The 27,889-nt window shown below is 43.2% G+C and overlaps 1 protein-coding gene across 1 annotated transcript in view; it reads right to left on the bottom strand.

Moving 5' to 3' along the window:
- Nucleotides 1-21,584: 21,584 nt before the first annotated feature.
- The window catches only part of CLTB (clathrin light chain B), a 36,166-nt gene continuing 29,861 nt past the window's right edge, over nt 21,585-27,889 (bottom strand). The window contains exon 5 of the mRNA XM_044280612.1: nt 21,585-22,280. Coding sequence (XP_044136547.1) covers nt 22,109-22,280 — 172 coding nt within the window. The 3' untranslated portion in view covers nt 21,585-22,108. The remainder of the gene's footprint in view (nt 22,281-27,889) is intronic.

Here is a 27,889-nt window from a genome sequence, read left to right as displayed (position 1 = left end):
GTTTGGTGAGCTTATCATTTGGAAGAGGTTCATTGATGACTGCCTGATTTTTTGGAGAGAAGAGGAACAGGGCCTTTTGGATTTCATAGGTAACCTGAATGTAAATCAATAGAATCTCTCCTTTACAAGTACAGTCAGTAAGAATATCATCAATTTCCTCACTCTAACTATATTTGTAGAAGATGACCATCTAAAGACTAAAACGTTTTTCAAGGAGACTGATGTGAATGGGTATGTAGACACTTCTAGCTGCCACTATAAACCTTGGCTTTAAAATATACCAAAGGGGCAAATAAAGAGGGTGTATCGTAATTGTTCGAAAGAGGAAGATTTTAAGACGCAGAGTGAGGCTAGCAGTGAGCGATTTGTAGAAAAGGGATTCCGGAGAGAGGATCTAGTGAAATGTAGGAAAGAAATAGAAGGAAAAAGTGAAAAAGAAGGAAGTTTGTTTAAAATAGAAAAGGATTTCCGTTTTTCTTTTATCACACAATTTACAGTGCAGGCCGGGATTATTAAAAATGTGATAAGAAAAAACTGGTCAACCTTGAAGAATGATCCGCTACTGGAGAAAAATATCCCGGATCAACCGAGTGTGATTTTTAGGAAGGCTCCGAGTGTTCGCACTAGACTAGTCCACAGTTCAATACATTTTGAGGATCAAAGAAAAGGAAATAAATTAACCTGTTGCGGGTTCTGCCTGCCGTGTCGAAATAGGAAAAAAGAAAAATGGACACACAGATTGTGCATTCGAACCAGAAGGATCAGGATTATAAAGCAAAGGGGCTTATCACCTGTGAGAGTATAGGGGTGGTCTAAATGTTGGAGTGTCCATGTGGCCTCCAATATGTAGGCTGAACTATGAGAAAATTGAAGGTGAGAATTGAGAAATATAAGGAATGTCAGGAATGTCTCAATGCATTTTAAAACTGCACCAGAAAAATCTGAGTGGCTTGTTTGTCGGAGTCAAACTGGTTAAACCGCATTGGCGGGGAGGGAATTCCATTATGCAGATCAACAGGAGGGAGGTTGAATGGATCTATAGGATGGGTATGTTACAACCTAAAGGGATGAATGTAGAATTCGACCATAAACCCTGCCTTACCTGAAAGAAAAGTCCTCACCGCAGTATCCATCGGAGCCGTTCAAGGACCTTTGGTAGTATTACTGAGTGACTCGAATTGGTCCGAAAGGATAGTGTGGGCAATGATGTATCCGAATATCTGTGAATGGAAGCAGGCGGTCCTAGGGTGTGTCACCATAAAGGGATGGGGGTTGGTTAAAGGAGATCATATGGGATATGATGTATGTTTCTATCCGTGAATGAAAGTAGGCGGTCCTAGGATGTGTAGTTCGCTATTGGCTGGAATAGGGGTCCTGTGGTAAGGAAGGTCCTTTCTGAACGGGAGAACTTTTTGGAATATATCTTGAATTTGGTGTGTTTCGCCTATCCTGAAATTTGAAGGAAGATTATGTATGATGTTTGTTTCTTATGATTTTATATATATACCTATAGGATGTATATTGTATTTAGGGTTTTATATATTGATTATGCATATGTATTGTATGGGAAAGAGCCGGATTGGCTATGATGTTTTAATGGAGGTGTGGTTGATTCCCACCTGTGGGTTTAAAAAGACCGCCCCTGAAAGGGTGAAGAAGATACCCCTGACAAAGCTTTTTGAAGTGAAACCTGGGTCAGGTGATTGATATCTTGTACACTGCTTGTAATCCGCTTTTATCTTGTAAGTACAATAAAACCTTTGCAGTTTTAATTCTGTGATTGTACTTCACTATCTGCGGCAACCTTGTACCTGTATATGTGAACTGTACCCACTTCACAACCAGAATCCACGAAGCACCATAAAAACGTACTAAAGGCTGTTTCATATAGTTTTGTTTCAGAATTTGTTTGTGGTTTTGCTGCGTTGCCGCATCTACACAGAGTGACAAACACAATTGGAACAAATAATTTCTACTGGTGTGATTTACCAGTTCCCCCCCCCCCCCCAAAAAAACTGAATGAAGCAGAGGTGTTATATACCAATAATATACTGTCTATATAGTTCATTTAGGTAGTGCAGCATTTGTTTGTGGTTTTGCTGTGTTACCGCATCTACACCGAGTGACAAACGCTATTAGAACAAATAATTTCTACTGGTGTGATATACCAGTTGCTTAGACCCCCGGTACAAACAAAAAATGGCGGACATGTTACCAGCATCACAGAGGGCTGTCAGAATGCAGCACTTCCATGCCTTGCTTCGAGAAATGCTGTATTCTGCTTTTGCTGGCAAAGGAATTTCCACTCGCAGAGAAACAGTTGCGAGTACCAATCCAACAGCGCATGCAAGAAGAGGGCAGTTTGAAGATGTGTTGGTTACTTCGGATAGGAGATCATTCTTGCAGACAACCCATCGACAGCCGTCCTCTGGATCCAGCTTCAGGGAACGCCTAGACTGTCAGGTGTCCGACTACATCGGGTTAACGGCCGATGTGGACGCTCTGAGAAGCGATGAACCCCTGGACTACTTGGTGTACAGGCTTGACCTGTGGCCAGCACTGGCATAATTTAACATGGAACTCTTGGCTTGCCCCTCGTCCAGTGTCCTGTCCGAAAGGACGTTCAGCGTAGCAGGGGTGATCATGACCGATAGGCGCACTCGCCTAGCTCGCGACAGTGTGGACCACCTCACATTTCTGAAAATGAATGAGGCATGGATCTCGGAAGAATTCAACATGTGACGAGTCGACCACATTTGATTGAATTTCCTCATGACAGCCCACAAATATCCGCCACCACCATCATGGTCCCTGTCTTAGGTAAATACAGCGGCATAAAAGACCTTTTATGTCTGTTGAATGCCTAATTTTGTGGCCTGTACTGGCCGAGAGTTCGATTTTTATCCTGTGACCGCCTAATGTCCCTCCAGCCACAGAATCCTACAAAGTTGTTTGCTGTCAGGTGAATGCCTATTGGCTAATTTTTGGGGCCTGTATTGGCAAGTTCTCACAATACTTAGTGTACCAATCACTAATATCTCATGAGACCTTATAAAATGTGAAGTTGTGTGTACTGCGAAAAAAAGAAAAATCGCATTATTAGGGATTTTCGCAATGGCGCTTTTTTTAAACACTCAATCTGCATATACAGCAATTGTTCTAACATGCATGTGAAATGTAATCAAATACACTGCTTTAATGTCAAATTACTTACAGTGAGAAGTTCTTCCTCAACGTGGCAAAAATTGTTGCCAACCATCTTTTCTGATCGCATCCAACTTCGGTCTGGTTGAAACCAGTTTCTGTAGTAGGCTGCGCCTATTTTGCGCGTGCGCATATGCGAAATTTACATTGCCGATATCTTGCATTGATTGAAAAAAATAATGAATGGAGATCACAAATTTGAATAATACATCTGGTATGTCACTGTAAATGTTGTGGGACTATTTGCAGCCACCAAATAATTACTATAAGTGCACAAATATGACCTGAAGGTTTTTCAGGTTCGCCTGCCATTCAAGCCTATGGGGCCCGCTACAAACACACACAACATTTGAGCACAAACTGCATTCGGGTTCACGAACTGTCCCGGCGAATGTTCGTCAATCACTAGTGTTGGGTTTGCCAAGACATAGCGTTTTCTTGATGGCCGAAAAGTTCAATTTTAGTCTCATCAGACCAGAGCACCTTCATCTAGGGCTGCAGTAAACGATTATTATAGTAATCGAGTATTCTATTGATTATTTTTTACGATTAATCGAGTAATCTAATAAGAAAAAAATATAGACTGTTTTCCTTTATAAAAACTCATCAGACCCCCTGCCATCAGTCCCCAACACCCTTTGTTCCCCACTGTGCGATCAGCCCAAGTGCATCAGCTCCACTATCCCCCAGTGCCATCAGCTCTCCCCACCCAGTGTCCTCAGCTCTCCCTACCCAGTGCCCTCAGCTCTCCCCACCCAGTGCCCTCAGCTCTGCCCCCACACAGTGCCCTCAGCTCTGCCCCCACACAGTGCCCTCAGCTCTGCCCCCACACAGTGCCCTCAGCTGTGCCCCCACACAGTGCCATCAGCTGTGCCCGCACACAGTGCCATCAGCTGTGCCCGCACACAGTGCCATCAGCTGTGCCCGCACACAGTGCCATCAGCTGTGCCCCCACACAGTGCCATCAGCTGTGCCCCCACACAGTGCCATCAGCTGTGCCCCCACACAGTGCCATCAGCTGTGCCCCCACACAGTGCCATCAGCTGTGCCCCCAGCTGTGTCCCCACACAGTGCCCCCAGCTGTGTCCCCACACAGTGCCCCCAGCTGTGCCCCCACACAGTGCCCCCAGCTGTGTCCCCACACAGTGCCCCCAGCTGTGTCCCCACACAGTGCCCCCAACTGTGTCCCCACACAGTGCCCCCAGCTGTGTCCCCACACAGTGCCCCCAGCTGTGTCCCCACACAGTGCCCCCAGCTGTGTCCCCACACAGTGCCCCCAGCTGTGTCCCCACACAGTGCCCCCAGCTGTGTCCCCACACAGTGCCCCCACCCAGCTGCTCTGCTCCTGACGTTACACAGTGCGTCAGGTCACGGCGTGCGTACGTCAGGAGGTCAGAGCAGCGCAGGACCATGGACGTACTGTGGAGTGTCCGGAGGCGGCCTGCTGGAAAGGTGAGTATTGCAGGCCAGCGGGAGACCACGGAGCGGGAGTAATAGCAAGCGCTTCACTCCCGCTCCGTGGTCACATGACACAAACGAATTTTTTGGTGTCGAATTACTCGATTTAATGGAGTAATCGTTTCAGCCCTACCTTCATCCATACATTTTGGGAGTCTCCCACATGCCTTCTTCACAAACTCACAACGTGCCTTTTTGTTTTTTGCTGAAAGTAATGGCTTTCTTCTGGCCACTCTGCCATAAAGCCGAAACTCTATGGAGCGTACGGCCTATTGTCGTCCTATGTACAGATACTCCAGTCTCTGCTGTGGAACTCTGCAGATCCTCCAGGGTTACCTTAGGTCTCTGTACTGCCTCTCTGATTAATGCCCTCCTTGCCCGGTCCGTGAGTTTTGGTGGGCGGCCGTCTCTTGGCAGGTTTGCTGTTTTGCCATGTTCTTTCCATTTGGTTATGACAGATTTGATGGTGCTCCTGGGATCATCAAATATTTTTTATTTTTTTTTATAACCTAACCCTGACTTATACTTCTCAACAACATTGTCCCTTTCTTGTTTGGAGAGTTCCTTGGTCTTCATGGCAGTGTTTGGTTAGTGATGCCTCTTGCTTAGGTGTTGCAGCCTCTGGGGCCTTTCAAAAAAAAGGTGTGTATATGTAATGACAGATGATGTGACACTTAGATTGCACACAGGACATCATTTCACTAATTACGTAACTTCTGAAGGTAATTGGTTGCACCAAAGCTTTTTATGGGCTTCCGAATAAAGGGGGTGAATACATAAACATGCCAATTTTCTGTTTTCTATTTCTAAACAATAGTTTTATTTATATATTTTTCTCATTTCAGTTCACCAACTTAGACTATTGTGTTCTGATCCATCACATAAAATTCAGATTAACAAAACATATGGGTGAATACTTTTGTAATGCACTATATGTGAAGCTGGCCTAAATTATACATTTATGGAAAAAAATTATGTTGCAATTACAAGAGTGTGATCAAGTTGAACTACCACCTTACACAGCACACTTACACCACTCCTCCACAGCAGGTGGCCCAGTTACTAGTGAGCACACCCTTTTAGTGAAAAGTAGCATAGGGTTTGCATACGTTTTGCATAGAGTCCATAACTTGCACCTCCACATGCCAAAGCCCCTTACATTAGAGAGGCTGTGATGCAGGGGCGCAATAAGAGTGGCAACACCGACATATCTCCTGGGTACTGGTCGCCATGGGGGCACAAATAAGCAAGTTATTAGAGGATATATTGCTTGGAGAACTTGCTAAAGAGCAATCCTCTATATGTAAGGTAACATCCTCTATATATGTCAGGACATAGAAAGCTTTTTTTTAAATTAATTTTAAAATCACAGATGACACTTTACTCAGCCACCCAGTTTGGCTGTGATACTGGACTTTCTTCACGACACTCTGGAGAAGGGTTAAAGTTTCCACTCTTTAATGGAATCTGTCACCTAGAAAACGGATAGCCCTTTTAGCAGTCTGTTGCTTGATTCCAAAATTGTTTTTGTCTCGTGTCTAATGCCCAAAAAAAATAAAAAATGTATTCCCCTGCCTGCATTATGTAAATTATGCTCTTTAAGTCATGGGGCAGCAGCTTTCGCAAGCTTGCCGCTCCCCCTTTACGTCCCTTAGCTTTTGATTGATAGAAGTTCTAATTCCTATTATGTCCTAATACGGAGGGGGTGCTCATGGACCCTTTTGGGGATCCTTTGTTTGACCCGGATGCCTTGCACCATCCTAGGTGAATGGCTGAATGGCTCGCTTAGCAAGGCGGCACGTAATAAACTTAAACTTTTTTCTTCCTGGCCTTCCAACACGGACCTCTCCCTGCACCAACTCTTGGCTAAGTTGGTTTCCCTCTTGTGTTTGGAATCCTGCAAACGGGTTTCCGACGTTCAAGCCTTAGATTTTGCCGCTAGGTTGTTCACTCCGAACGGGGTGACCTTTCACGTCTCTAGACGCACTAAAACGTTGTCACGCTCGGTTTCTTACCCGGCTTTTCCGGCGAGACCAGCCTTGTGTCCGGTTTCATGCCTTCGTGAATATGAGTCTAGAACGCAGGTTCACCGCTCTCCCGCCTGTTCCAATCTTTTTCTCTCGTATCGCTCCCCCTTTGCTCCGGTGTCTAGTACCACTTTGGCACGCTGGGTCAAATGGATCCTTTCACTTGCGGGCGTGGACACTTAAGTCTTTACTGCTTATTCCACTTGTAGCGATTCGGCCACCTCCATGATGGCTTCAGGGGCACTGGTTGCAGGACATCTTAAAGGCAGCCGATTGGTCGCGGGAGTCCACTTTTCGGGACTTCTACTTTCGCCCGTCACCTCATGCGTTCTCTACGATGGTCATGCAGCTTTGAACTTGCAATACGAAGCCTCCGTGTCTGGAATAAAATTGTAGGATTTTACTAGTTCTACGACGTAAAGTCATGATTTTAATAAGACACGGAGGTGAGTATTGACCCACCCGTCTGACTTCTCCCGCCTATGCTTCATTCTTGGGTATGGCAAGTACATTCTTTCAGGTGAAATTTTTTATTGCATTTGTGATGTTTGCTCATGTTTCCAGCTGCCTATCCGATTCCCCCACCTTTGGTAGGACGGTGTTGATTCGCCACGTTTTCTTTTCCGTCCCCTTTAGGTTGATGCCTCCAGGATCCACTTTTCCAGCGTTTCCTTCGTTTCACCACCATGTGGATAGTTCTACGTTGGCAAGTCACACCAGAGTCGTTCAGTTTCCAGTTCGTATGGTTCAGGTTCCTGTGGGGACGTTTGGAGTTCCACGGTTTCCAGGTCTTGGTTCGCCTGTTCGCTTAAAGTGGTTACAAAGAAAGAGGAGGACTGTTAGGTGGAGCTGGTCCTTATACTGAATATATACTGGAACACCTTCCCAATTAAAATATACCTTTTAATAATATTCTATTAAAATATGGCCTACAGCCGGACTACACATACAAGGAAGGTCGACAAACAATGTCCTATAATGGCAAAAAATGGCTACAGTTACACCTATATATAGGTAAAAATACACGACTGGTAAGCAATCCTGGGGATTTTGGTTACCCCCACACAGGGTACTCTGAGTGTAGGGCACAGCTGAGGACCAAGAGAAATCGTTAAGGAAACCAATATATTGTAGTTCACTTATTGCATAGGTTCACATGATACACATTCCGTGATTGTTCACAGGTTAGCTGAAATATAATACACATTCCGTGATTGTTCACGGTTAGCTGAAATATGATACACATTCCGTGATTGTTCACGGTTAGCTGAAATACTGAATATGTATATCGTGAATATTCACATATTGTTGAACCACAACAAAGGTTATTTGGTAACTTACGATTTGCTGAAATACCAGAACAGATGGAATCAGAAGGTTACTTGGTTACTCACGATTGCTGAAATACCAGGGGAGATGGAATCAGATGGTTAGCTCAGTCGTCAAGGGGTGTAGTGCTCCATAACTGGATGGAGATCTAGTGCTGGTAGAGGAAGCGTTAGGATGATTATTTAGCACTAATGATGATTATGGTAGTCTGTAGGTCGTGATAGCAGTAATACAGCTCACAACTGTGATATCCAATAGTAGGAGAGATAATCCTATCCTATGAATGTCCCTTCATGACCCTACATAGACTCAGCCCAGGGACACCCCTTAAGGGTAGAGGTTCCCTGTCCTCGTGCCTATACTGGCTCTCCCTCTATCACCCTATCCTAATTGACCAAAAGCTAGGCATATTAGACACACTAGAAAAACAAATACAAAAATACAAATCCCAACGCTACGTTTCCCCAGTCCATATATTTTCCGACTGGTTCGTCAGGGGAAGTGGAGACCAATACTCCATCAGCAATATCTCATGATAGAGATTTTCAAATTTGGCGTCTCTCAATCAAGACCCTCCAGGAATAGAAGCCCAGATGTAGGCAAAAAATGACCGGTGTCCCCAAGTCCTGTTCAAAAACAGCGCCTTATAAAGTGTCCACCCCCAATTAGTCCCTCCCCTCTTAGATAATTAGGTTCCCAAGATAGATGAACATTGATGTTCAGAGTATTCTCTCCTGGATTGTTTAACATCCCCCCCTAGGCATGGTGATAGCACATTTCGTGAAAAACATATTGTATAGTCATAAACTACCTCACAGTTGATAATCCATATAGACAGCATGCAAAACGCCAGATTCAAATCATTGAAATCATTCCTCCCTCTCCACGTAAGGGAGATTGGGATAAAAAGATTTTACAGAAGGAATGCCAGTGGATATATAGATTAAAAACATATAGTCCACATGGCCTCAATGAACAATTATCGTTCGGCTGTTTCCTGTAAAATGGGTGCTCCCCTACGCATCCTCCGTTCCTGATTTTCCCACATAAATATAATTATTGAGTGAGATATACTATCCACAACTCCCACTTAACCACGACTAGAATTCATTCTTATAATCATTGCCTGGTCAGGGCACTCACAAAATGAATCACCCTTTTTCCTTGCTCATCTGCCCACTTTGGCACGACTATTAAATTCTCTATGTCCGGCTGTATATGGGGTTCACCTCCTGGGGTGGCCCCCCTCTCTTTCTTCAATTAAACCAACTACCAATGGCGACTTTATTGCTATCATACATTCTGTCATAAATTAAAATATCGGATCAGAATTGATCCCATAGTAATTATCATAGTGCCGGAAGGGGGTGTATTCTGTAATTTTTCCCCCCCTGATGGCTTGTTAATATCTGGTCCAGTGGAACCTTGTCAATATATAAAGTGTCTTAATCCCTATTTAGGGTTGATCCAACTCCCTCCAAGCCTCCACTCTGTGTCCCATTCTCCCCCTTCTTACTGTTTGCCAAATGTTATATCATAATATCCACTTAATAATTGATTCCGGTGGAAATAATATACAGATAGCAATGATACATCAATAAACATGCTATTTCTAATGATTTAAACATTATGATGATTGCAAACTAACTGCACAGCCTCACTGAGTATTCAATCGCTTGGTGGAACGCAATTTGCGTTCCAAAACAACTTCCGGGTATCGGGACAGCACTAGATACGTCACTTCCGGTTTCGTACACTACTTCCGGTCTGTGGAACGCATATGCGTTCCAATCTGGCGTTTTGCATGCTGTCTATATGGATTATCAACTGTGAGGTAGTTTATGACTATACAATATGTTTTTCACGAAATGTGCTATCACCATGCCTAGGGGGGGATGTTAAACAATCCAGGAGAGAATACTCTGAACATCAATGTTCATCTATCTTGGGAACCTAATTATCTAAGAGGGGAGGGACTAATTGGGGGTGGACACTTTATAAGGCGCTGTTTTTGAACAGGACTTGGGGACACCGGTCATTTTTTGCCTACATCTGGGCTTCTATTCCTGGAGGGTCTTGATTGAGAGACGCCAAATTTGAAAATCTCTATCATGAGATATTGCTGATGGAGTATTGGTCTCCACTTCCCCTGACGAACCAGTCGGAAAATATATGGACTGGGGAAACAGTAGCGTTGGGATTTGTATTTTTGTATTTGTTTTTCTAGTGTGTCTAATATGCCTAGCTTTTGGTCAATTAGGATAGGGTGATAGAGGGAGAGCCAGTATAGGCACGAGGACAGGGAACCTCTACCCTTAAGGGGTGTCCCTGGGCTGAGTCTATGTAGGGTCATGAAGGGACATTCATAGGATAGGATTATCTCTCCTACTATTGGATATCACATTTGTGAGCTGTATTACTGCTATCACGACCTACAGACTACCATAATCATCATTAGTGCTAAATAATCATCCTAACGCTTCCTCTACCAGCACTAGATCTCCATCCAGTTATGGAGCACTACACCCCTTGACGACTGAGCTAACCATCTGATTCCATCTGCCCTGGTATTTCAGCAATCGTGAGTAACCAAGTAACCTTCTGATTCCATCTGTTCTGGTATTTCAGCAAATCGTAAGTTACCAAATAACCTTTGTTGTGGTTCAACAATATGTGAATATTCACGATATACATATTCAGTATTTCAGCTAACCGTGAACAATCACGGAATGTGTATCATATTTCAGCTAACCGTGAACAATCACGGAATGTGTATTATATTTCAGCTAACCGTGAACAATCACGGAATGTGTATCATGTGAACCTATGCAATAAGTGAACTACAATATATTGGTTTCCTTAACGATTTCTCTTGGTCCTCAGCTGTGCCCTACACTCAGAGTACCCTGTGTGGGGGTAACCAAAATCCCCAGGATTGCTTACCAGTCGTGTATTTTTACCTATATATAGGTGTAACTGTAGCCATTTTTTGCCATTATAGGACATTGTTTGTCGACCTTCCTTGTATGTGTAGTCCGGCTGTAGGCCAGATTTTAATAGAATATTATTAAAAGGTATATTTTAATTGGGAAGGTGTTCCAGTATATATTCAACTATTCTTCCCTTAGATTTATTTACTGCCAAGCAGGTTTGTGATGTGGTGGTCCTTATACTGGCTGGATCAGGGGGAGTGGCCGGTTACCTTGGTCACTGGTGTTTTTTCTCTTCCGGTGTATGTTGCTGCTATAATTTTATTAAATAAAGAGAAAGCAATACTCGCCTCTGTGTCTTACTAAAATCATGACTTTACATCATAGAACTAGTAAAATCCTACAATTGCAATCCCTAAATCATACTTCCGATCCTTGAATCGCCATATCCGCCATTTTATTTGGCAAGGAAAGAAACCTAGAATTTCCATCTCTACCTTGACTAAGCCCAAACAGTTTGGGGGGAATGGGTCTTCCTGACCCTGAACTTTATATGAAAGCTATTCACCTCTGTAGAGTGGTGGACTGGCTCTGATCCTCCCCTCATAAGCAATGGCTCCCCTTGGAAAATGTATACTTTCCTTCCTCCTTTAGGGCCCTGTTGTTAACTTCCGGTCCCTTCCTTAATCCTATTGTACGCACCACCCTAAAGGTATGGGGGTGGTTCTCTGCCACTCATAAGCCCTTTGCTATACTGTCCCCTCTTCTCCAAATTAAAGATGTAATTTCTCTCACCCCTAAAGCCCTCAGGGAATTGTCCTCTTGCGGCCAGATCTTCCTCTACTTTGATAATTGATCTGTTGGACGCAGAGGGCTGCATCCCTTCAGAGTTGGTGCTGTGGCTGAAATTGAGTATACCACCTTCACATAGTTTACTCAACTCCCTTAGAAAGGAAGTCGCTCATTGGGCTGAATCTTTTAATACCCAGAATCCCCTGGATTGGTTTGAAAGTCTATTGACTTCTTTTAGAAACCCCTCTAAAAAGAAACTCGGTCTCCCTTCCCTGGATGTCAAACTAGCTGTAATAGGCCAGTGGGAGAAAGATATAGAGAGGCAATTCTCACTAGACTCTTTGGAAGTCTTATAGGCACTTTACATAAAGTATTGTAGTTAACATTATGGTATGTACTTGTGCACCTCTCAACACGCTTTTAAGATTGTTGTCTTGATATCTTCTTGGTATGACAACTATGTTTCCATTTCCATGACTGCTCTACTATAAGATTGACCCTTGACCTCTGTAAGGGCAGGAATACACCGAGTTTAAAAGGCCACCACCCACTCTCACCCTCAGTGTTTCCTGTCCCTACGGGGGCAACTCACAGAGAGCCCTCCTGGTGGAGGTGAAGAACTTTTTATTATTTTTAAAATACCTGGGGATTTGCGTCCTCCTCCTCTGCCCTCCTGCGGTCTGGTCCAAAGCTGGGCAGAGGACACAAGTGGAGTCGATCTCGTTCCTGATCGCAGGAGCCTGTATCCCTCCCATAGTGTCAGTCCCCCTTCCCTGCATTGAGGAAGCTGACCACACGCAAGCAGAGCATGCTGCACGCCGACTCCGGACAAAGTGGCGGAGCTTGGACCGACGCGCTGTGATGACGTCAGACGCCGTGCCGACTATTTGAAGCGGCAGTTTCAAACAAGCAGTGGACACACCGGTCTTCCTCCTGGAGCACACACACACAGATGTCTGCCCCTGACGCCTCTGCAGCCCAGATGGAAGCCGCCTTGGCTACTCCAACAGTGAGTTCCCCTGTGGGGAAAAGGACAAATGATGTATCATTTTTTTGACTTGTTGATTATCTTGTCTATTGATACCTGGTGCTCCACTCTTATAGGGAGTTAAAGAGCCCAAAACAAGAACTAAAGTTCAGAGATGTGCGACTTGTAGCAAGAGGCTTCCTGAGAATTAAAAAAAGAAGCTCTGCCAGGGTTGCATAAATTATCTTATAAAAGAGGAGCAACCGTCCATTTTGTCAGAGGTCAAATCACTTATTCAAAATGAAATTAAGTCTTCTCTGGCCTCCCTCAGATCAATCCTGCCTACACCTCCGGCGAAAAAAACAAGATTGTCGGTTCCATCCTCCTCTATCTCAGAGGATATGGACGAGGAGGCCTCCACCTCTAGCCAGAATGTTGATCTTGACGCTCTGTCAGAGGGTGAAATCATGGAAGATAGCAAAAAATACTTTTTTTTCCTCCGAGGATATGGAGGAGCTTTTGGGAGCTGTTAGAGCAACCATGGGGATTGAAGAGGTGAAAAAAAACAAGGTCCGTCCTGGATGAAATGTTTGGGGGACTCGGAGCCAAAAATTTAAACGGTTTCCCAATGAATGAGAATCTAAAAGACATGATACTGGATGAATGGACCGACCCCAAGAGAAGACTTGGGGTATCCAGAGAATTTAGAAATAGGCTGTTATTTGAACGAAACCCCCAAAATTTACATCCAAGTAGCAAAAGTAGTTAAGAAGACTTTGCTCCCATTTGAGGACTCTTCACAGGTACAGGACCCAATGGAAAGGAAGACAGACTCTCTCCTAAACCGACTCTCTCCTAAAAAAAAAAATCCTGGGAGGCATCTCTGTTCGGGGTTAAAACCAACATAGCCGCGACGTCGGTTGCTAGATCCATGTGTTCTCGGCTGAACGAGTTAGAAGAACACATCAAAAACAAAACCCCTAGAGAGGACATATTAAACTCTATCCCACTCCTCAGATCTGCCACGGCCTTTTTGGCGGATGCATCGGCGGAGTTGGTGAGGTTCGCCGCTAAGGATGTGGCCCTCACCAATTCCGCTAGATGAGCATTGTAGATGAAAGCTTGGGGAGGGGATAGAGCATCAAAAGCCAAATTATGCTCTATAGCTTTCTCTGGGGAATACGTCTTTGGACCAGTATTAGACTCCATCCTGGAAAAGGCGGCAGATAAAAAGAAGGGGTTTCCGGAAGAAACTAAAAAGAAGCCCTTTCGTTCCTTGAATTCCCAGACTAGACCCTATAGGGGCAGGGAAGGGGGGTAGGTGGAGTTACCAAAAAGGGGGAAAAGGCAGAGGGTTCCTTCCTAACCCCCAGAATAAGCAGTCAGACAAACAATGATGCCAGAGTGGGGGGGAAGACTTGGAAATTTTCTGTCCCGGTGGGAATCCATCACCAAAAATCTGTGGGCTTTAAACATCATACGGGATGGCTACCATATAGAATTTTCATCAGCCCCTCCAAGAAAATTCAGGATAACTTCACACAGCCCAAAGATTATAGGAAAAATCTGGCAAGGGGTCCTGCAGTTTATAGACTCAGGGGTAGTGACCGAAGTCCCAAGTATGGAAAGAGGAAGGGGTTATTATTCCAGTTTATTTCTGGTGCAAAAGCCAGATGGTACCTTCCGCACCATTATAAATTTAAAGGGACTAAACAAGACTGTCACATACAGAAAGTTCAAAATGGAATCCATAACATCCATCATTCCCTTGATCAAAGCAGGAGACTTCATGACGTCCATAGACTTAAAGGACGCGTACTATCATGTCCCCATAAACAAGTAATCTAAAAAATTCCTCAGATTCGCCCTAGTGGACAGTTTAGGAGAGGTAAAACACTTCCAGTTCACCGTGTTACCCTTTGGAATCTCATCTGCCCCAAGGGTATTCACGAAGCTCGTAGTAGAAATGATATCTTCCCTGAGAGTAGAAGGAATAAAAATATTCCTATACTTGGACGATTTTCTGGTCTTAGGACCCTCGAAGCGAGAAACAGCCAACATTACCAAAGATCTGATGCGCAGATTTTCAGACCTAGGTTGGGTAATAAACCTAAAAAAATCATGTATAATCCCTTCAACCAAAATGAAATTTCTGGGAGTGATCCTGGATTCAGTGTCCCAGATCACATCCCTCCCTCAGGAGAAGATAACATCCTTTATGGACAAAACAAAAAAATTCCAAAGTCAATCTTAGTGCTCCATTCGCAGTGCCATGAGCCTCCTGGGTATGATTACTTCCTGTATAACAGCAGTATCTTGGTCTCAGGCTCACACCAGGGTTGTCCAGTCGTGGATCCTGAGAAATTGGGACAAGAGACAGTGCTCTCTAGAAAAAAGAATCCCAATTCCAAATCACGTAAGATCAGATTTAAACTGGTGGACGAAAGAGAGAAACCTGCTAAAAGGGATACCCTGGGTAAAAAATCCAGAGATACAAATAAACACGGATGCAAGCAGTACAGGATGGGGAGCAAAAATAGGCTCGCTAAATCGCCAGGGCACTTGGTCAGGCACCATGTCAAAAAGATAATCAAACCACAGAACTGAGGGCAATCTGGGAGGTGCTGAAGGTGTCACAAGACAAGATCTCAGGAAAACACCTGAAAATCTTTTCGGACAACGTAACAGCTGTCGCATATCTGAAACATCAAGGGGGCACAAGATCTACAAGTTTAAAAGAACTGGTGGAAAAAATATTCTCCTGGGCCGAAAAAAATGTTCTCTCCATCACAGCTATCCATTTAAAGGGCACAGAAAACATACAGGCGGACTTCCTCAGCAGGATGACCATAGATCCGGGAGAATGGGCTCTAGACTCGGACGTATTCCATCAGATCACCAGGAGATGGGGGGGTCCCCCAGATAGACCTGTTTGCGTCAAGGAAAAACGCAAAGGTCCATCCTTTCTGCTCCCTAAACCCAAGGGACAACCCTTGGGCAACAGATGCATTCTCAATCAGGTGGACTTGGGATCTGGCCTACGCCTTTCCCCCTTGGCCGTTGATACCCAGAGTGCTGCAGAAAATAAGGTCGGACCCAGTAACAAAGAGCTAGCTCTGGAAGAACCCTGGAGAATCCCCCCTACAGGAAATCATTATTTCTCAGGGTCCAATTCTTCACCAGAATCCAGGTCTGTTCAAATTATCAGCCTGGATCCTGAGCGCGAGGTCCTAAAAAAAAGGATATCTTAAAATATGGAAGAAATTAGTTGGCTGGGCCAGAGCCCTCCGGTAAACCCTTCCCCGAATATTGAAAAAGTACTAGATTTTTTCCAACTGGGTTTAGATCTGGGACTCAGACCAAGCACTCTTAAAAGTACAAGTCTCGGCCTTGGGGGCCTGCTATGATACGGACCTAACCAGCCATAGGTGGATAAGGAGGTTTATAAGAGCTGCCTCCAGATTAAGGCCATCCTTAACCCTTAGGACGCCTCAGTGGGACTTAAACCTGGTCCTGAGAAGTCTTACAAGTTCACAATTTTCTCCTATCCAGGATATCTCTCAAACACCTATCATTAAAAGTAGCTTTTCTAATGGCCATTACTTCAGCCAGACGACTGGCCGGGCCGAAATCCAGGCACTGTCCTGCCGGGGACCATATATTACTATCTTCCCAGACAGAATAAATTTAGGAAGGATGATAATCTTTTCGTTCAATACGCAGGTCCAAACAAGGGAATAAAGGCATCCAAAGCCACCATTGGAAGATGGATCAGATCTACTATTACTTGTTGCTTTTAGAAGTCGGGTCTAAACAGCCCCACAAATATAAAAGCTCACTCTACAAGGGCTATGGCTTCTTCGTGGGCAGAGAAAAGGGGTGTCTCCTTAAACAAAATTTGTAGAGCGGCTACCTGGTCGAGTATAAATACCTTTATCAAACATTACCGAATTAATGTGTCGGCTTCTGTGGACTTAACCTTTGGTCAGAAGGTTCTGCAAGCAGTTGCCTACCCTATTTAATAATAATCTGGTAGCTCTCATAGTAGAGCCGTCATGGTGGACGAAATGGAAAAAACGTAATTAGACTTACCAGTAATTCTGTTTCCTTGAGTCCACCATGACGGCCCAGATTCCCCCCACCCCCTGAGATTTAAGGAGGGGTTGAGTATGAATTAATACTCAAAATACACATAAAAAATGATCTATATATATATATATATATATATATATATATAAATATATAAAGAGAAAGTCCAATGGGAGCACCAACCTGAGAATAGGTGCAAAGTCCAAAAGGGGGTGACTGCAATCTCAAATAGTATAAAAGAGAAAAAAAGAGGACTGCACTCCAAATTGTGATGAAAATCCAAGCTGTTTTATTCACCCATAGTATGGCAAATCTTGCGACGTTTCAGCTCATACGAGCCTTCCTCAAGCCTTTTTTCTTTTTTGCTTATATATATATATATATATATATATATATATACACACACACACACATTGCCTAGATTAAGGCTGCACCCACTTGGTAATTTGGAAAGCACTGAGGGTGAGAATGGGTGGTGGCCTTTTAAACTCTGTGTGATCCTGCCCCTACAGAGGTCAAGGGTCAATCTCATAGTAGAGCCGTCATGGTGGACTCAAGGAAACAGAATTACCGGTAAGTCTAATTATGTTTTTTTTCCAGACAATTACTTGTTTCTTTGTCATAGAATAATCATTCGATGTTACATTTTTCTTGATGCATTTCATTCCCTGTTCTTTTGATGTGTATGTCTTCTCAAAATTAATAAAAATTGTTAAAATAAAAACCCTAATAGTTTTCATTTCATATACACTAACAGCTCAGCATTACATTAATGTGGTTGTGGAATCAGTGGTACAGCCATTTCTCCAAAGTATGCCAAAAGCTGTTTTTCTTTAGCAACGGTGGGCCGGATGTTGCTCATGCTACTGTGAGCAGCCTGTGTCTCTGCATTAGTCTCCCATCAAGCAAATCTGGGATATCATTGGTTGGCAAATGCAAAGACAGCAGCGGATCTTGATGATTTGTGTGCCCAAGAGCACATTAATCAGACAACCATTAATAACCTCACTGATAGCATGCCAGAATGTGTATTTTTGCATGTGGCGCTCATACTCAATACTGAACAAATCGATATGTTTTTAATATTTTGTTCCATTTTTGATCATTTGCATATTTAACACTTCTATCAATCCTAGGATTTCTATACTTACAGAACTTTTCTTTCTTGGTGTTGCAATTTCAATCTTATAAGGTCTCTATATACATATATTATGTTTTGTTTTTCTACATATTTATTTAACTAACAATCAGACTAAGAGGCAAAGAAACAACAGCAATCATCGCTGCAGCTACATAATTTATTCCAGTAAAAAGATCTCTTATGCAAAATAGTGTCCAAACACAAAATGTTCTCCTTTAACTTATGTTTAAATATAAATAATTGCACACATAGAATAATACTGAGTGTTAATAATTGGATATCTTTAATATGGGTGAAAAGAGTTCATTTTTGTTGTTTTATCCAAGTTATAAAGCAAACCATTTTTTCTATGCGACTCATGAGGTAACCTGAAATTCTGGGGCTTATTCATATGTGATACATTAGACAAATTATGAATAAAAATCAAGGTAACCAATAATATTTAGCTGTATGCTTTCTACTAGAACATTGAGGATACAGAAAACGAACACCAATTCATGGCTAAAAGTTTAACCCCTTAATGCCCAGCGCCACATATGTATGGCACTCTAATCTGGCGGGTGCAGGAGCTGCGCGCGCCTGCCCGATCCGCGGCAGGGGATCGGTAGTCACTGATAGCCGGACCCCTGCTGTATGCGCTGGCATCGGTGAAATCACCGATGCCGGTGCATTAGCCCTTGCACGGCCGCTGTCAGCGCTGACCACGGCACGTGCGATGTCCGTGCAGGAAGGAAGCAGCCATCGGGTCCCCGTGCTGCTGTGACGGGGACCCAATGGCAGGGAAGGCAGCCCGATTCCTTCCTTAGGTATCGTGGCTGCCTTCCGGAAGGTCCTGTGAGATCCAGCCCCCTGGATCTCGCAGACAAACAGCTGTAAGTGTATTACAGTGTGTAATACACTTACAGCCAATGCATCACAATACAGAAGTATTGTGATGCATTGTAAGGGGATCAGACCCCCAAAAGTTGAAGTCCCAGAAATAAAAAATCATTAAAAAAAACTGCTTCTTTTAAAAAAAAGCGTCTTTTTCCCAAAATAAAGTAAAAATTTTTAATTTATTTTTTAAAGTAGGGAAAAAAAGAAAAGTAGACATATTAGGTATCACCGCGTCCGTATTGACTGGCTCTATAAAAATCTCACATGACCTAACTACTCAGATGAACACAGTCAAAAACATTAAATAAAAACTGTGCTGAAAAAAACCTGTCACCTTACATCACTAAAAGTACAACACCAAGCGATCAAAAAGGCATATGCCCCCCAAAATAGTACCAGTCACCTCATCCCACAAAAAATTAACCCCTACCTAAGACAATCGCCCAAAAATTTCAAGATTTGCTTCTAAACTTCTAAGCCATCTAACGTCCCCAAAAAATGGCATTCACAAAATTATCCAAAACATGAAGTAGACATATGGGGAATGTAAAGTAGTAACTATTTTTGAAGTTATTACTATCTATTATAAAAGTAGAGAAATTGAAATTTGCTAATTTTTCCAAATTTTGGGCAAATCTTATTTTTTTAATAAATAAAAATGACATTTTTTGACTCAATTTTACCATGGTCATGAAGTACAATATGTGATGAGAAAATCTCAGAATGGCCTGCATCAGTAAAAGTATTTTAAAGTTATTACCACATAAAATTACATGTCAAATTGGCTAAAAATGGCCGGGGCAGAAAGGTGAAAAATGGCTTGGTCCTGAAAGGGTTAAAATACACTGTAGTAGTAAGATCTCTGTTGTTCTGCTACATTAGGCTAGGTCTACAGGACGAAATTTGTCGCACGACTTATGCACAACTACACTGCAACATTTGTCGCGCGACAATTTTTATAATTATAGTCTATGCCACATGCTGCGACAGTTACATAAAAGTCCATCTCAAATGGATTTTTTGCGACTGTCTCATCGCAGTCGCATGTTGCAGTGCGACACCATAAACTACCATTATAAAAATTGTCGTCGTGTAGACCAAGGCTTACAGATGCAGGACAACGAAAATAACAAACCCCACATGGTGGACACAAACAGTGCCTGATGACTATAATGGGATCTTCTGGGTTTCTGTCTTGTGACGCGGCCTTTTACTGGACACAATAATGTAGCATGTACCACTATTCTGTCCCACATTTTTTAAGGAATCTTAAATGAGGGCCCTTAACGGAGCCTGTGATGCAGATGTGAATGTGGCCTAAGGCCACATTTTTACATTGTGAAGTAGTAGGTCAGGCCACACAAAACTAACTCGGTATAGGGCAGCAGGAAAGAGTTTTATTTGTCTATAGCTCATATTTTTCTCAAAAATAAAGTAATGGTGCATTGTCATGTGACGTTAAATCGATTAGCATATTGAAGAACCAGGAAGCAGGCCTAGAAGGCACACAAAGGATTGTACCATTGCTTTTCTATGAAAGTCAAGCTATTTTCCTGCTTCTTTTCACCTGGAGCCGCCGTCTCCACATGCTTCCTGTTGGCGGAGACGTAAAAGAACTTAGCATGATTAGCAGTCTCTTATTCAGAAGATATGACTTCCTGCTACCACTTCAGAACATGTATTCAAAAGGTGGTCACTTAGCCAGGAAGGCTAATGGTTGCTAGGCAACCCGAAGTTCCAGAGCTGGCAGAATCCAAGACAAATAATGAGCTTCTGCCGAGTTATGTGATCCTAATTATTCTAGGTGTATGTCATGCATTGAAAAAAAAGACTCAAGTTTGCCTGTGACATGATTCAGATACTCATTTTTCTCGGATAATAGACAAAGGCAACAGTTGATGGCGCAGCTGTAGTGCAATTTAAAAATCGCTGTCCAACATTCGAACAGGGTTAAACAAAAAATAAAATAAAAACCTTACTGATCTGAATTCTGTCCCCTGCTGCCTGTGTCCCACCATTATCTGTGACGACAAAGGATAGTGATGTTGCATCCATAGTAATGCAATGTCAAGCGCCTCATCCACTGGCTGTTGAGAGATACGTCACTATAGACCCGATATTACTGTGGCCTAGTCTTCATATTGGTGCAGGGAGCACAAATAAGCAGAAAACAGTAAGTTTATTACATTATATCCCAGGCAGCCCTGTTAAAGGCTATGTACTCTCGCGCAAACATTTTTATTGATCCAGGTTATTATTATTTTTTCATTATTTTAAATGTACTGGGGTAATAAGAGATGTTTGCAGAAATGTACACATCCTTTAAAGGGGTTGTCTGCCTTGGCTATATTGATGACCTATTCTCAGGGTAGGTCAGCAATATCAGATCGTCGGGGCCCGACTGTGGGCACCTCCGCCGATCGAAGACAAGGCATCGCTCGTACTGTTTACTTGCTACGTTGTAGGAGGCAGCAGTGTAATTACAACCCCGTTGTCTCATTCACTTCAAGGGGTCTGCTCCTTCCTATTCAAGTAAATATGAGGGAGCCGCCCCATTGACGTGAATAGGGACGGAGGAGGTGTAATTACACAACATGGCCACTGCAATGTTGACGGCGAGCAGGTAAACAGTGAAGAGAGCAGAGGACTTGTACGAGCACTGCCTTCTCTTCATACAGCTGATCGGATATTGAGGACCTATCCTGACAATAGGTCATCAATATACGATAAGTGCAGAACCCTTTAATAATCATATGTAGACTTCAGAAAAGTTGTTTCAGATATGATGAAATATGTTTATTGATGGGTTGTGTCTTTCGCATCAGTTTGCGTCTTCTGCATTGTGCCTCATACAGTATGTGCATAGATTGATTCAACCCCAAATCATGGGGAATTACAGTACATTGTAACCCCATCTTTTTAAGAGTTTAATGTGCAATCTCCTTGCAGATAGGCTTTTCACTTCCAGAAAACCTTATTTTAAAATATGTGGACAAGCATTGTTAAAAGCCAGGCACACACAGACAGAAAAGAACACAAACCTCCCCAAGCAAAAAGCTCACAGACACCGCATGCTCCCATTATCACTGCCTCAATATCCTAAATATGAACCTAATAGAGTAAGTGAGTGACATCAGATCTGGTATGTAGATTGCATTTACAGCTCTGCAGGGGACAGTATCAGGGACAGGATATCGTTAACATTAAGGGCATAAGTGAATGGGCCTCAGACCTGCAAGGATGGTTTCTTTGGTGTGAAGCAGGGAGGTGAGAAGGGGGAGGTTGGATGAGAAAACTAGCGAGATAGCGGCGTCTGTTTCAAGGAGATAAGTACAGATCTCAGACGAGACACATCTTTAGACTGCTTGCTGCTCTTGGGGTTGAAATCACAAAGGCGGGCGACACGTTCCCATTCGGTCCCGGTTTCTTCATCCTTGATTTCTGACACCAGTGCTTCATCCGACGCCCTTTAGGAAGAAAACAGCAAATATGTTAGCTATGTCATTTAGGTACAATGTAGCTTACCATACATTTATGTGTATATGACAGACGGGTCATCTATTGGCTGTATCTTAACCTCTGTGTGCCTGATTTCGTAGGTGGAATACTCTATTGGATGACATATTACGGGTTTGTTCTACCCTGGGATCACATCACTGTAATATCCTGCAGCGGGGAATCAGTGTGAACGTAGCTCACTTTAAAAGGAGTTATCTGCTGTAGAAAACCCATTTTAGAACACCCTGGTGGCATCTTCACATGGATGGCACTGTGTATTTCATGCTGGAAACGGTATGCCATGCATTTAAATGGGATTTTTCCAACCCCATTCATATGCATAGGAGTATTCTGCGTGGATTTCTGGCAGTGTGCAAAAAAATATGCTATAAAAGACACAAGATTGAAGCAAGCAAGGCTGCTGGGAATTATTTGGTTTGGACTTTGTGGTGGGGTTCAAACCCCCCCTTCCCGTGCAGCTAAGACAGGATCGGGAGCTGTAGATTTTGATTTCCACCCTTTGTCAGGGTGGAAAACACAAGGATTGCCCTTCAGTGGGGCTAAATCTCATGTGGGTCTGTAGCAGTGCATATTGCAAATCCGGGGCACATTCACAGCAAAAATCCAAGGATCTTGTATTTCTACCATGGAAAATACACATTAAAATGTAGTCTGTCATGTAAACATAGTCTTAAGGAATTCTGATTTACTACAGGGTAGCCCAATTCAGAAACTCCATCGATCAAAGAAAATGTTTTTATTTTCTGATTGTCGACTTGCTATTCTACTTTCTGAACATGATTATGGGGGCAGCCATCTTGCCTGAGCTTTTCTTAACAGCAATTAGAGATATGCTTTACAGCAGCCATCATTAGCAATAGACACAATGATTAGGACTTATGAGATTTTTCTAGGAATGTGCAGAGGTCAGGAGGGAGTATATAAGATGTGATATCACCTATTGTGAAAGGTGGATCCTGTGTTATCTATATAGAGGTGTTACCGTACTTCAAACAGCTGTTCAGCGAGGGTGCCACTGCCAGACTCCTGCCGATCAGATATTGCTAACCTATTCTGAGTATAGGTCATCAATATAGACTGCCCGCACAACCCCTTTAATAATAATGCTAAACATTTATTTAAAATATGTTTGACATAACCAGTTCTTATTTTCTGATGACACGTTCCTTTAAAGGGGTTGTCCGGGTTCAAAGCTCCCGTTCACTCATTTACCATATCAGAGTGGAGCATCAGCACAATTCTAGCTCCGATGCTCCCCCTTGGCCTGTGCTGCATAGCGCAGGACAAGGGCTGTTCGTTTACTTCCGGTGACATACCCGGCTTTCTCTTAGTATGCTTGGCGGAGGCTTCCGCCTAGCAGTGATCCCGGTGACATCACCGGCACTAATGGGTGGTCCATAGCGCTGCTCTAGCCTGTAAAACAGACCTCTATGGGCTCATTGCTTGACGTCTCCACCTAGCATACCTATGAGAAGCCTGGTATGTCACTGGTAGTAATCAAACAGCAGGGCAAGGGGGAGCATTGAAGCAAGAAATGCTCCAATGCTCCACTCGGACATGGTGAATGAGTGAACGGGAGCTTATATCCGGGTTCAGATCTAAACCTAGACAAACCCTTTAAAGCAGGCATGCTCAACCTGCGGCCCTCCAGCTGTTGTAAAACTAGAACTCCCAGCATGCCAGAACAGTCTACAACAGGGCATTGTGGGAGTTGTAGTTTTGCAACATCTGAAGGGCCGCAGGTTGAGCATGCCTGCTTTAAAGTAAAGCAGGGAGCATCTACTAACAACCCATTGATATCATTTTGCTGTGAGGAATTAAATACTTGCTGCTGGGTTCCCTCATATATTACAGCTGATGACGGACATAACAGGACCCACTCTAAGAGCCAGACTAGAGACTGCTCCCTCTCCTTGGGATGTGTTACTTGCTTAACACTTCCGTGTTTTTTTTTTATATCCTGTTTCACAAATGATGATATTTGAGGCTCATAAATTGCTTCATCCCAATACGGCACTGCCTATACGTTATGTGTACAGTAAGTATACAGTGGCATAGTGTAATTCTATATTATACAAATTCATTTTATTGTGCTACTCTTTTATAAGGTTATATTCTCCGATGAGGATTTGTACAAAGAGACAGAGAATAAGACAAGCTCAACATACACGTAACCAATGACATCAGCATTAGGCTGCTGGTAAAATGCTTTGTCCGCAATCCTGGGTTAGTAGCATAAAAAGAGATAGAAAGAGAAGAGAAGAAAGTTAATATATAAGAAGGGCTAAACCGGTAAGTGGTCATAAGTGGAAAAAAAAATAATACAAATACATGATGATTGGTGATGGCCCCTTTCTCAGGACCCTCACTGCTGTCCTACTTCAAGCAGCTTGTGGATGCTGGCTGGCTCTTCCTGCATGCTAGTAAAGCCAGCATTTAAAATGAAATAAACCCTCATGCATCATTTTGGCGAGGATCCCAGAAAACACTATTTTACCAATCACCATGTTTTTCCAAAGAAAAAGATGCAGAAAGTATTGTACAGAAGCAGAATGCAAATAGACTTACTCAGAGACATCTGTTACTCCTCCCTATTAAAGCTGCAGAGCATGCACTTCCAGTTTATAGCACAGTATAAAATGTTATATGCTGTGGTGTATAAGGCTACTTTCACACTTGCGGTAGTGAGGATCCGACCTTCCGCTATTTCGCTGTGCCGCCGCTCCTTCCCCATTGACTATAATGGGGACGGGCGGCAGTTCGCGGTGAGAGGCCGTCGGACATGCAGGACTTTTAGTCCAGCGGCCTTTCGCCGTGCTTCGCCGGAGCTCCGCCCCTGTCCCTATTATAGTCAATAGGGACAGAGCGGCGGTCCGGCGGCTAGGCAAAAAAGGGTGAACAGCCTGTCGGATCCGTCCTGCCGCAAGTGTGAAAGTACCCTTACAAATACTTGCTTTGAATGCAAATACCAATATAAGGAAAAGACTAAATCGGAATTCTAAGGCCTCATGCACAAGGCCATTTCCTGTATGGCGGCCCGCAATATGCGGGCACCAGCCATGTGCACCGCATCACTTGAATGAGTCTGCAATCCGGAGGTGTGGTTCAGAACAGAGGCACGGAAGCACTACGGAGTGCTTCCATTGGGTTTCTCTCTGTGCCTACACACTGCAAAAAAATAGAACTTTTTATTTTATTGCAGTGCGGATGGATCACTGACCCATTCAAGTTGAATGGGCCTGGATCCATCGCGGCGGCCACATGGATAGTGCCCTTGCACTAGGGACCGCAAATTGCGGTCCTAAATGCACGGAACGGCTATGTGCATGAGGCCTTATACAGGAATAGATTTTAATAGCAATATTCATTGATAACTAAGGCTAGGTTCACAACTGCGGTGGGGCTTCTGGCAGGAGGCTCTGTTGCAGTGTACAGCAAAAAAAAAAAAAAAAAAAAAAAAAAAAAAAAAAAAAAGTTAAATGCCGCTGTTCATGCCGATGGATCCCATTATAGTGAATGGGATAAGTTTGGTGCCAGCGGTGTCTGGCATGTGCTGGATCTGGTGGTTCCAATATTCTAAGCCTTTGCTGGGGCACACATGCACAGAATAAATCATACAAATCATGAGCTATTAAAATATATCATCACACTTTTATTTAACTTTACTTTATAGCGCCACCTGCAGTTTGTTTTTTTCTTATTTCTTTGACCTGCTCACTGAGATGGCTGCACGCATGGGCGTAGCTATAGGGGGTGCAGAGGTAACAGTCGCTACCGGGCCCAGGAGCCTGAGGGGGCCCAAAGACCCTTGTGCCACATAAGAAGACACACAATGCACTGAGGGAAGGGGGGCCCAAGCTGAACTCTTGCACCAGGGCCCACGAGCCATTAGCTACACCCCTGGCTGCACGTGCTCAGTTTCATCCTTCTGCTGCCTCCTGAGCTGTGATAGGGAGAGCGGAGACACGCCTCCTTAGCCGCAACAGAAAAGACACGCCTCCTGAGCTGTGATAGGGAGAGCGGAGACACGCCCCTGAGCTGCACAGAAAAGACACTCCCTTTGATCTTTCATCTTGATATAAGAGCAATTAATGTAGAGATCTGTGGATCCATGTCAGGTACAGGGCTGGTTCTAGCTTTGTTAGAAAGAGGTTGTCATGTACTATATGATGTCTGATTTTCATGTTTTACATTAGTCATGGGATAACCTCTTTAACCCCTTCAAGACACAGCCTTATTTCACCTTAAGGACCAGGTCATTTTTTGCAAATCTGACCAGTGTCACTTTAAGTGCTGATAACGTTAAAACACTTTGACTTATCCAGGCCGTTCTGAGATTGTTTTTTCGTCACATATTGTACTTCATGACACTGGAAAAATTAAGTCCCAAAATTAATTTTTTTTGCATAAAAAAATACCAAATTTACCCCAAATTTGGAAAAATTTGCAAATTTCAAAGTTTCAGTTTCTCTACTTCTGTAATACATAGTAATACCCCCAAAAATTGTGATGACTTTACATTCCCCATATGTGTACTTCATGTTTGAATTATTTTGGGAATGATATTTTATTTTTTGGGGATGTTACAAGGCTTAGAAGTTTAGAAGCAAATCTTGAAATTTTTCAGAAATCCAATTTTTAGGGACCAGTTCAGCTCTGAAGTCACTTTGCGAGGCTTACATAATAGAAACCACCCAAAAATGACCCTATTCTATAAACTACACCCCTCAAGGTATTCAAAACTGATTTTACAAACTTTGTTAACCCTTTAGGTGTTGCACAGGAGTTATTGGCAAATGGGGATGAAATTTGAGAATTTCATTTTTTTGCCTAATTTTCCATTTTAACCAATTTTTTACACTAACAAAGCAAGGGTTAACATCCAAACAAGACTGTATCTTTATTGCCCTGACTCTGCCGTTTACAGAAACACCCCATATGTGGCCGTAAACTACTGTACGGGCACACAGCGGGGCGTAGAGTGAAAGGTGCGCCGTATGGTTTTTGGAAGGCAGGTTTTGCTGGACTGGTTTATTTACACCATGTGCCATTTGAAGCCCCCTGATGCAACCCTAGAATAGAAACTCCATAAAAGTGACCCCATCTAAGAAACTACACCCCTCAAGGTATTCAAAACTGATTTTACAAACTTCGTTAACCCTTTAGGTGTTGCACAAGAGTTATTGGCAAATGGGGATGAAATTTGAGAATTTGATTTTTTTGCCTAATTTTCAATTTTAACCCATTTTTTCCACTAACAAAGCAAGGGTTAACATCCAAACAAGACTGTATCTTTATTGCCCTGACTCTGCCGTTTACAGAAACACCCCATATGTGGCCGTAAACTACTGTACGGGCACACAGCGGGGCGTAGAGTGAAAGGTGCGCCGTATGGTTTTTGGAAGCCAGATTTTGCTGGACAGTTTTTTTGACACCATGTCCCATTTGAAGCCCCCTGATGCACCCCTAGAGCAGAAACTCCCTAAAAGTGACCCCATCTAAGAAACTACACCCCTCAAGGTATTCAAAACTGATTTTACAAACTTTGTTAACCCTT

The sequence above is a fragment of the Bufo gargarizans genome, chromosome 2, assembly GCF_014858855.1.
Source record: "Bufo gargarizans isolate SCDJY-AF-19 chromosome 2, ASM1485885v1, whole genome shotgun sequence".
In the NCBI taxonomy this organism is placed as follows: Eukaryota; Metazoa; Chordata; class Amphibia; order Anura; family Bufonidae; genus Bufo; species Bufo gargarizans.
Note: the sequence above shows the minus strand (reverse complement) of the source record. Positions and strands in the feature narration are given on the sequence as shown.